Source organism: Drosophila takahashii, chromosome 3R (genome assembly GCF_030179915.1).
Source record: "Drosophila takahashii strain IR98-3 E-12201 chromosome 3R, DtakHiC1v2, whole genome shotgun sequence".
In the NCBI taxonomy this organism is placed as follows: Eukaryota; Metazoa; Arthropoda; class Insecta; order Diptera; family Drosophilidae; genus Drosophila; species Drosophila takahashii.
The window spans coordinates 3,294,726-3,306,165 of record NC_091681.1 but is presented as its reverse complement, the minus strand read 5'-3'; the positions used below and the strand labels follow the sequence as shown (position 1 = coordinate 3,306,165).

Here is an 11,440-nt window from a genome sequence, read left to right as displayed (position 1 = left end):
GGTACTTCATCCACCGTGCAAAATTTGTGCGGTTGGATTGTGCGCAAGTGTTGCCAGACATTTGAGCGTTGTCAATCTGGTTCCACTCTTTATTCGAAAACAGGTGATTCTATTTACAGTTAAATATAAATCAAAATTGCTAAAGTCATCCAATTTATTTTAAAATGAATTCCCGAGCGATTTATCTACAAACTCTGTGGGATATCGTCAAATTGTCTGAAGTGCGAACCTATCGGCGCAGATATCAAGACCAAAGAAATTTGTTAAAAGAGATCGCTTGCGAAAATACAGTATAACTGTTGGCGATTTTTGTGGTGTTAGCGTGGCCACAGCCAGTCGAGTTGTTAAGGAAGTTTCTTTTCTTTTATGAAGTACACGCGTATTGAAGATCTTCAAGAAAATGTTTTTGATTTTTATAAAATATCCAAGTTTTCAAAAGTTATAAGAGCCATAGACTGCACGCATGTAAGAATTCAATCCCCCGGAGGCGATTCCAAAGACACCGGTTCTCCTGTTCATTGGTATAATTTTTAACGCGAAACTTTCTTTCTGCCGACATTGTTTTTTTATTAGTTTGAAATTTTTGTTTATATCATCATCAGCTGTTAGTATGACTGTTTTATGGTATTTTTCGATAGTTTTTCGATTAATTTTTGACATTTAGTTACCTCTTCTGTTGTGGGGCTGCCACCTAGTCTCAAATTAGTGCGCCTTTTATTTGGTGTTTTAAATGACGGACGAGAAAACGTAACCGATTTGCATCCTGGATAAATTTATCCTTACATTAGCTAACTTTTACTTTGCAGGACGGACGAGTTTTGCGGCATTTTGAATTATGTAGACTTACCTTATTTCTTTCGCAAAGAAACCAACTATTAATAACCAATAAAAAAAAACCCCTATAAACCATTGCCATTTTATTTGGACGTCAATCTAAAATATCTAGATTTGTTACGCATAGTTTCTTAGAAATAAAACTTACATAATTTAAAACAATTTATAAATTTTATTTTTTTCCTTGCTTTTTATAAGTGATATATTAATCGAATTATATTAAAAAAAATAAGTTTTGTGGTTACAGCAACGAGACTATGATCCAATTTTTTCAATGTCATCGGCACTATCAGTATTTAAAATTTCGATTTTTTTTTTAAAGTGTTTTTCGATATCCGAACACACTGTCATAGATTTTTCATCAGTTATAAGATTTATGGCAATTCCAGACTTTCCTGAAAGAAAATAAATAAAAAGTACACAAATTAAGAAATGTTATACATACTTAATATAGTATAGGTCTGGTAATTTGGGGTAAATTTTTTTTCGACAGACGATCGAAATATAAGAAAGTAGTGGAGAAGGGGGCACTAATTGGAGGAAAGGTTTGTGTAGACATAGCAGCTATAATTAAAGATCCATTGGAATGAGACTGGTATTACCGGAAAGTCTATTATTTTGGCTATAACTTTTTCCTACATAATTTTGAAGTCAATTGCAAAGCCTTCAAGGAACGTTGCAAAATGTCAATATACTTTTTAAACTGGTCTAGCCCCAATACTGGGGTAATAATAGGGCGAAACTTACTTTTGCTGTTAACGGTATAGGGTAAAAGTAAAGACCAATATAATCTCTAAGATGAGTAACGGCCATACATTCGTTTTGCAATATCCAGCCTGATTTTTGGTGGTGACGAAAATTTCGCTCTTTCCGCTCGCTCAAAGTTGAGAGCGAAAAAATCAAAAATATATATGTATATAATGTGCACATTCTTGTGTGAGTAAACACAACTCGTAAGCATGTGCGTATGTGTGCGTACTTAATTTGCGAGACGATTTTCGGCCAGAAATCCTTTCTCGGCTAAGAAACTAATTGTGTGTCAAAAGAACTTCTATGATTTAACAGGATGTTTATTAAAATTAAATTTATGTTTACATATATGTGTGGCAATGAAGCTTGATGTAAAACTTTTTTATACCTTAAAAACGAATATCTGCATATTTCATTTATAGTTTCGTTTTACATATTTAAATTAAAGCTAAAAACATACATACCTTTAAAAAAAATATATATAAAACTGCTTGATAAAATTTAAAAATATTTTAATAAAGTTGGATTTATTTGAATATTCACGGGTGGTCAAAAGTATTTTCACAAATGTTAATGCTAACTGTACTTATATTTTGAACATATAATATAAACTTTTGGCACCTATAGAAAGAGCACTTTAATTCCGTTTAAATGACACAAAAATGTTCTTAACCCATTAAGACCCCTTTGAAAAGTGAGCAAATACAAGGAAAAATATTTTGAAATTTTTTTTTTGCAGTTATTATTAATTTTGATTGGGGAACAACTTTGCATCAAACATTTTTGTTTTAAGCCCCAGGGAAAAAGTTGAAAATTTGACTTTCGCAAAATTTTCTCACTTTTCAAAGGGGTGTCATTTAAACGAAAGAGAAGTACCGTTTATTATGATACCTCTCAAGCATTTTCATATTTTTTCACTGATCTTTAAACAACGTGGACGCGATATGGAGGCTGTTGAACCTTTCGAATACAAAATTGTTGCTGGCTTTCGCAAAAATTTTAAGCTGTTGCTTCTTACAACGCCTGCGGCGCTTCTTTTTCGGTTACACATTTAACTGCAAGCACATTACTCATTGCTACATTATTCTATAATACTCATTATTATATTACTCTATGTTACTCGCATTTATAAGAATTTCAATAAAATGTTAAATAGGGCGCAGGCAAACATTTATTATTATATTACTCTATGTTACTCGCATTTACAAGAATTCCAATAAAATGTTAAATAGGGCCCACGGGCCTTATGACACCGGGCGTTATGACATGCACCCGGTTGGCGTCCGAACCCTGTAAGCCAGAGGCTATGCTTAGCCTCTTGACAAGAAGCTTCCGGAAAACCTAACGCAGCTGTGCACGCACGACACGACCAGACTGGGGCGCAGTGTGCTTCAGGACATAGTTAAGGAAGCGTAGGGTACCCAGTCCGAGATCAGCCCTCTAAATGGTGCAGTACCTTCAGATTAATCTGCACCACAGCAAGGCAGCATCTGCTGCCCTCCTTACCCGCTTGGCAACGGCCAAAATAGACGTAGTCCTCATACAAGAGCCATGTATTGTTGGAAACAACATCTGTGACTTATCAACCCCCAAATATCAGCTTTTTCACATCAAGGGTAAGGGTAAATCTACGACCTGTATTCTCACTAAAACACACATTATAATCCCTCAGTTTAGCGAAGGCGACATCACCACGGTCAGACTGGAGCTAAACACTCATCACAACATTGCATCGTTCTTGGTAAAAGCAAGATCAAGATATGATGGTCCATCCGCAAAATGAAAGGAGGGGGACTCGCAGCCCAGGTGCTATAAGAGTCTGGAGATTGCGCACCTTGCCATAACAAAGTGGACAGAAGCGGGTGCTGCATCAAGTGTGGCAAAACGGGGCACAATGCCCTAAAACGAGCATATGCTTTCTATGCACTGAAGGAGGTCCAAGGGCGTGGAACCACCAAGCAGGAAGCAGGCGGTGTCCTCACACCACAAAAAGAGCCTAGCCAAACCTCGAGTATGAAAGTGTTCCAGTTAAACCTGAATCACTGCCGGGCTGCGCAGGACCTACTCCTGCAGTCAGTGAGGGAATGTAAGGCGGATCTGGCTATCATCAGCGAACCTTACAAAGTCAAGGACGACGGAAACTGGGTAACGGACTTATCAGGCAAGGCCGCGATATGGCTGTGCAGGAGAAACGGCAAATCATTCCTGGACGTGCGTAGGGGATTGGGTTTCGTCCGAGCTCGAATAGGAGAAACGTGGGTCTACACTGGACGTCCACTGGACGCGATCGCCTTCGATGCAAGGGGCCGTCACTTTACCATCATCGCAGGCGATTTCAACTCGTGGGCCGAAGAATGAGGGTGGCCCAGCACCAACAGCAGGGGGCGCATCTTACTCAAAGCCTTAGCAACGCTGGACGTTGCGCTGCTAAACGAAGGGACGCAGGAGACTTTCAATCGGGCAATCAATCTATCATTGACCTCACTTTTGTGAGCTCCCCGCTAGCCCGACGTTCTCACTGGAGAATCGGCGATTTCTCTACGGCCAGCAACCACGAGGCAATATTATGCACCGTGGGCATACGCCCGGTGCCAGGTACCCTGAACCGGGTAGTCAAGGGCTACCGCCAGGAGAAGATGAACGCCGAGCAGGTGCCTGCGGACATGCATTTCGTCACGGAAGCGTTAACACCAATGCTGACGGGATAGCAGCCAGCCTGGAGAATGCATGCAGGGCAGGTATGCTGCAGCGCAAACCGTTTAGGAGAGACCATGAGCCTGTACCTTGGTGGAACTCCGGGATAGCGACCCTTAGAAAGACATGTCTCAGAGCCAGAAGAGCTCTTCAACGCTCGAGACATTAAGGACAGTAAACGGTAATGTTTCTTGAAGCTATGCGACGCAGCCGAACAGGACCCGTGGGGTGGGGCCTACAGACTCGTGGTCAGCGCCAAGGGTACCGCCAAGAAGAGCACACTGCACGAAATGGGGCCCACGTGGGGGATCGAGGCAATAACGGAGACCAAGGTCGCTAAAGCAGGACGCAGCCTGCAAAACAATAAAGCCCCAGGACCCGACGCAGTGCCCAACAAAGCAATAAAGCTGGCGCTTGCGCTTCTGCCGGGCACTTTCGCGGCGCTCTACAAAGACTGCCTGCGCGAGGGAACATTTCCCCGGAGATGGAAAGTTCAGAAGCTGTTGCTCCTGAACAAACCTGGGAACCCACCTGGTGAAGCTTCCTCCTACAGGCCAATTTTTCTACTCCACACAGTTGGCAAAGTGTTCGACAAACTTATCTCGAAACGGCTAAATCTGGCCAAGCGAAGCTTCCTGGAACACGTACCATACGAAGCTGGGGCAGTACAAAAGGGAAATTAGATAATTAAAACGAAGAGAATGGGCTAACTTCTGCAGTAGCATAGAATCTACAGCAAAGGCGTCCAGACTCAGAAGAATCTTAGCAAAATCTCCAGTGGCTGGACATTAAAGAAATATTTATAGCAAAGGCCGGCAAGCCCTCTCACACCTCTCCAAAAAACTTCCGTCCAATAAGTCTCTCCTCCTTCTTACTGAAGACCCTGGAAAGGCTAATTGACACTCACATCAGACTAGTTAACAACTTATCTCGAAACGGCTAAATCTGGCCAAGCGAAGCTTCCTGGAACACGTACCATACGAAGCTAGGGCAGTACAAAAGGGAAATTAGAATATTAAAACGAAGAGAATGGGCTAACTTCTGCAGTAGCATAGAATCTACAGCAAAGGCGTCCAGACTCAGAAGAATCTTAGCAAAATCTTCAGTGGCTGGACATTAAAGAAATATTTATAGCAAAGGCCGGCAAGCCCTCTCACACCTCTCCAAAAAACTTCCGTCCAATAAGTCTCTCCTCCTTCTTACTGAAGACCCTGGAAAGGCTAATTGACACTCACATCAGACTAACTAACAACCCTTGCTTACTCTCCAATGCACAACATGCGTACCGTAAAGGTAGATCAACAGTTACCGCCCACCATTTCTTAGTAGCTTGTATAAATACTCTCTGGCAACCTTCCTAGACATAAAAGGCGCATTCAACAATGTCACCCCAACGGCTATTACTGGCGCTATGACGGAACTGGGCATTTAGTGGGACTCATACCATACTTACCAGTAGGGTAGTGTACTCCACTATGGTATCAGCACAATCGACCAGGACCGTTAGTAGAGGAACACCGCAAGGTGGTGTACTTTCCCCTCTGCTATGGGTTATAGTTGTTAAGAAACTTCTATCACTTCTAAAGGAAGCGGGAACAGAAGTGGTGGCCTATGCGGACGACGTGGTTATCATACTGCAAGGAAAAATGCCTTAAACTCTCTGCAACCGGATGGAAAAACTTCTGCGGACTGGGTGTTAACCCAGAAAAAGCCGAACTAGTTTTATTTACAAGGAAGTATAATATACCAAGTGTTACTCTCCTAAAACTACACCAAACTCGCCTAACCCTTAGCAACTAATCAAAGTATTTAGGTTTCATCGTCAACAAGAAACCCACTAACCCATGACCTAGGGAAAATAGATCTACTCTGTGATCATATGGCGCGTCGGAGTATTCTTTCTCTGTTGTATACGAACGAGTTTAATATTCGCTCTCACATTATTCGCTAAATTACCGTTTTTTATATTCCAAAAGTTTTTATTCTCAACTCGGTTGAGCCCGCGGCTTGAATGCAAATTATTTTTCTACATTCTACATTTTAATTTACTTCAACTTGTAAACAATGTCTGCCTACTGTGTTGTTGGTTGCCAATTTATTGTCAAAATCCCATCTCAGCAGCCGATTGCTAGTTGCTGGTTATGTGAAAACATTGTGCTCCCTAAATGTGCAAACTTTGGGCTTAGTGCGGACCGAATTGCTGATCGTACTAGGTCTAATGCCAACTTGGAGTGGACGTGCCTACATATCAAAATTGATATTAGAGCATTTATGAGGCAAATGGAGCTGGAGTTTCAGGCCTTACGTGCTGGATTTAGGGACTTATTAATTCGGTTTAATGTTTAATGCTTTAAAGGTCGGATTCTTCTTAATCAAGTATAATTAAATATAAATCGTAGTCCTAAACTGCCTAATGTCTCTTTACATGTTCCAGATATCTCGAGCAACTTCTTTCTTCCCAGCCCCACTGCAAGCTATGTGACGTGCAATGAGGACGATCATCAACGAGTGATGCCAGGGTGCAGTCTCTGATTCCCTGAACCGGTCACCGGCTGCTGCCACTGTGGGGGCTCTGCCGCACCTCGTAATAATACCCTTGCACCTCCACCTGTCCCACTTTCTAGCATGATCCTTAGGAAGAACAGCCATAGCCCAGATCTCTCTTCTCCGGCACCACTCACTTTTATCGTACCTAGGAAATCGATTTTTGTGTCTAGGTTGAATGCAGCACTAACAGTAAATTACGTGATGCATCATATTGTCACAAAACTCTCCCTTCCCAATCAAAATAGTATATTGATTTAAATTTAAATTTAAACTTAATTTTAAACAGATAAGAGATTACTCTTCAGATCCGTGGGTTTTAGCCGGCTCAAGGTCGAAATGTTTTTAGTGCCTTTTTTTTTTATTAAAAGACACTTTTATCCTTCTTTCTTCCAATATATTTCGAACCCCTCCAGTGTCCGTCTTCAGGGCTGTACAAATTTTAACAATAACACAAGCATTTAACATTTAATTAATTCTTCCTAATACACACTTAAAAAAAACCTACATGGATGACGCTGCGTCCGATCTTGACACTGCGGAGCTCTAAACTAATTTCTAATTTTCTTTTGGTCAAGTAAGTGCGACTTTGTCTGTGTCTGTTTTGAATTTTAGTCTAGTGTGTGTGGGAGTATTGTTTATGTGAAGCATTTCAAGAGTGAAGCGTTTGTTGTAGTGATTTTCTTGTTGTAGGATACTGACCGACGCAAAATCACCTCTCCGTTTGATGTCCGATTTACGTCCTGCTAGCCTCGCCTTTAGTTTTGATTTTGTTGTGCCAACATACACTTTATTGCACGTCACCATCTCCAGCGCATGGAATCTTATATACTACATTGTTTTTGTCAAGTATTTGTGTTTTTGATTTTGTGTTGCTACAAAATTGTTTAATTGTAAATTCGGGTCTATGGGCTATGGTAATAATTTCTTTGTTGAAAAACGTTGCTTGACTGAGGCGTTCGGAAAACTTTGGTATATATATCATAAATTTGTAAATGGATTCTGGCTTTTCTATTCTTCTTCTGGATTTTTGTAAAATTTTATCATTAAATTTATCTGTGGTCGTGAAAAATCATTTAACTTTAATATCCAAAAAATTTTACGTTTGTTGCCCCTCGTCTCCAATACTCTTCTAATGAAGTTTTATGCCATGGCACAGTGGTTCCGCTTGTATGGGAGCCGCGGCAAAAAATACTTCTAGTTGTTATATCGTTACGAAATTTTTCCCAAAATTCTATAAAAATATTTTAATTATAGCAACAAAAAATTGGACATATCGCCCGACTATATCCTATAGCTACCATACAAAATATCGGACCAAATATGAAACTCGTTGCTATTTGCAGTTTCAAACTTGTTTAAGGTAAAGTATTATTGCATTCAAATCATATTTAAGCGGATAAGAAACCATGCCTTCGGGTTCTTATCCGCCCACAAATATTAATCCGATAGTTTTGATTATTACCTGTAAATGACTTGAAAATTAAAAAACCCAATAATAATAAGAAACAAAAATTCCAATAATAGCAAAAGAAAACAAAAATTACAATTTGAACCTAATAAAAACACGAAACACGAAAGAAGAACACAATGATCAGCTGATTTGACCTTATATAAAAAAATAGAGGCTGTTAGTAGATTGTAAATTATGGACACATCTGCAAATATCTGCAGCTAGCTTTAACTTTTTTTAGACCTTAAGGTATTAACAAATACACTAAATAAAAAATGAATCGGGAAATCTTGGGGGATTAAAACTTTAAGTAAACATAAAAAGACGAATACAACAGCTGCTAAAAACATTAGAAAGTAAAGAATTAATTTCATCACTATGGACGGCAGTCCATGTAGCGACGAAGCGCACCAGGAGAGTGTGCGAAAGCGACTACTATATATACACGAAGAAATGAAAATCTACTGTGATGGTCCGATCATAATGAATGATACACCTATCGAAAGGTATTGCGAAAACTAACAGGATTGCATACCAAGACTCTAAGAAAATCAATTGGCTTGGGAGAGAGAGACGTGAAAGTGAAAAAGTGAATATTTCGAAATTTGGAGCTGTTGGGGCCGGTGGGGATAATTGCCCCCTCTCAATGTTTTAGTTGTATTCCTTTTGAAAATACCCGTCAAATGAGGGGTCATTTGTCAAAATCCGACGCTCCGTTCAAAAGTTATAGCCAAAATAAGATTTTCTTCGTCTTCCCAAAATGAAAATTTAATTTTGTTTGTCAGTTTGTCAGTTTGTCCAAAACATGTTTTCTAAGTTTTGAAAATTTGATATGACGTTCATCACATCGATATAAAAAACTTTTGTTCTACCACTTTTGGAAAAACTCGCTAGTTTAGCGGGAAAACAGCTATAAGTAGCTAAAATTCGGAAAGCTACAGACTTGTGTTATATCTCCTTTGAAAGGTATTTTTAAATGCTATAAACGCTTTCTATATGCAATTTGTGTAAATGTAATAGTTAAAAAAATATGAACAAAAGACAATTTTTTAAAACTTTTTTTTTTAGCTTTTTTTTATTTTTCTCAAAAACGGCTCTAACGATTTTCTTTAAAACTTTAAACTGTATAGCCCTTGAGATTCCTTAAATTTTGGTATATAACACATTACTGTAAAAAGTCACGTTTAAAAGTTATTTTTATACGAAAATAGCCACTTTTGCAAGCTCGAACTACTAACGCTCCCTGAGTATTGAATTTTGTGTGAGGGTATCCGAACTGTATTTTAGGGTCATGGAATCAGTAAATTTGCACTTAAGAGTTCCATATAGGAATCTTTTGTTCTACGACTTTTGAAAAAAGCCGCTACTTTAGCGGGAAAAAGCTAAAAATACACACAAAAAAATTTGCTTGGTAAAATTGACCAACAAAGATAGTTATGTAACTATTAAAATAGTTACGTGTATTTTGTTTTTGCTTTGGGTTTGTGTCTTTGCTAATTGTGTGTATTTTGTTGTTGTGAAATGACTATTTACTTAGTAGAATTGACAATTTTGCTGGTTGGGGCCTGTTTGACAATTATTACAGTTGATTTTACTAAGTTTTTTTTTTGTGTGTAGCTACATTTCGTTAGTTTGTAAGTTCTACACTACTAAAGGTACAGACATGTGCTATACCTCGTTTAAAAGGTATTTTGAAATACTTCAACGCCTTTTTAACTGAATTCGTTAAAATATAATAGTTTAAAAATTATGATTTATGACCAATTTAAATTTAAATGTATATATTAGCTCCTATGAGAGCAAATGTAAACAAACAAAAACTTCTGATATCAAATAAAAACACCTCTTAACGAGGTAAAAACTAGTGACGATCGCACCTTCAACATACAAAAGTTCTGATATCAACATTTGTGACGAAAAATTATTACACTCGTCATTAAAAAGACTTTCAAATATTTTCTCATTCGGTGTTTTTATTTGATATCAGAAGTTTTTGTTGGTTTACATTTGCTCTCATAGGAGCTAATATATACATTAAAATTTAAATTGGTCAATCATAATTTGTAAGCCATTTAAACAAATTAAGATAAAAAGGCGTTTAAGTATTTCAAAATACCTTTTAAACGAGGTATAGCACATGTCTGTAGCTTTAGTAGTGTACAACTTACGAACTAACAAAATTTAGATTGTTTTTAGCTTTTTTCCCGGTAAAGCAGCGGGTTTTTCCAAAAGTCGTAAAACAAAAGCTTCCTATTTGGAACTCCTTAAAACAATTGAAATGATTCCATGACCCTAAAATACAGTTTGGATAAGCACATACTAAATTCAATGCTTAGGCAGCGTTAGTTGTGTTGGGCTGGCAAAAGTTTCGATTTTCGTTTCTGAATAACTTTTAAACGTGACTTTTTACAGTAATGTGTTATATACCAAAATTTAAGAAATCTCGAGGGCTATACAGGTGAAAGTTTTAAAGAAAATCGTTAAAGCCGTTTTTGAGAAAAATAAAAAAAAGCTTAAAAAAAAGTTTAAAACAAGCTGTTTTCCCGCTTATATAGCGGTTTTTTCCAAAAGTGGTAGAACAAAAGCTTTTTATATCGATGTGATGAACGTCATATCAAATTTTCACAACTTAAAAAACATGTTTTGGACAAACTGACAAACAGAATTAAATTTCCATTTTGACTATGCCCCCGCAAATTTGTTTTCGGTACAACTTTTGAACGGAGCGTCCGATTTTCTCATATGACCCCTCATATGAAGAGCATTTTCAGTAGGAATACAACTAACGTAGTCCGGGGTCCAATTATCCCCACCGGCCCCAACAGCTCCAAAATTCGAAATTTTCACTTTTTCACTTTCACCTCTCTCTCTCCCAAGCCAATTGATTTTCTGAAAGTCTTGGTATGCAATACTTTAAGTTTTTGCAATACCTTTCGATTGGTGTATTACTCATTACGATCGGACTATCACAGCAGATTTTCAATTTTGCGGCTATATAATAGTAGTCGCCTTCGCACACTCTCCTGGTGCGCTTCGTCACTACATGGACTGCCGTCCATAGTGATTTCTTGTTCGGGGGTGTCACAGAAATTATTTCCAACCGAAATCCGTTAAAGTTCTTACGTGCATCAATGCAAAATCCAACCGTCTTCGGTTGGAAGAGAT

General features: G+C 38.4%; 1 protein-coding gene across 3 annotated transcripts in view; it reads right to left on the bottom strand.

The window, feature by feature from the left end:
- Positions 1-986: 986 nt before the first annotated feature.
- The window catches only part of Dbp80 (putative ATP-dependent RNA helicase Dbp80), a 254,168-nt gene continuing 243,714 nt past the window's right edge, over positions 987-11,440 (bottom strand). For all 3 annotated transcript variants that reach the window (XM_070216342.1, XM_070216341.1, XM_070216343.1), the window contains one exon: positions 987-1,229. In XM_070216342.1, the coding sequence (XP_070072443.1) occupies positions 1,090-1,229 (140 nt within the window). In that variant the 3' untranslated portion in view covers positions 987-1,089. The remainder of the gene's footprint in view (positions 1,230-11,440) is intronic.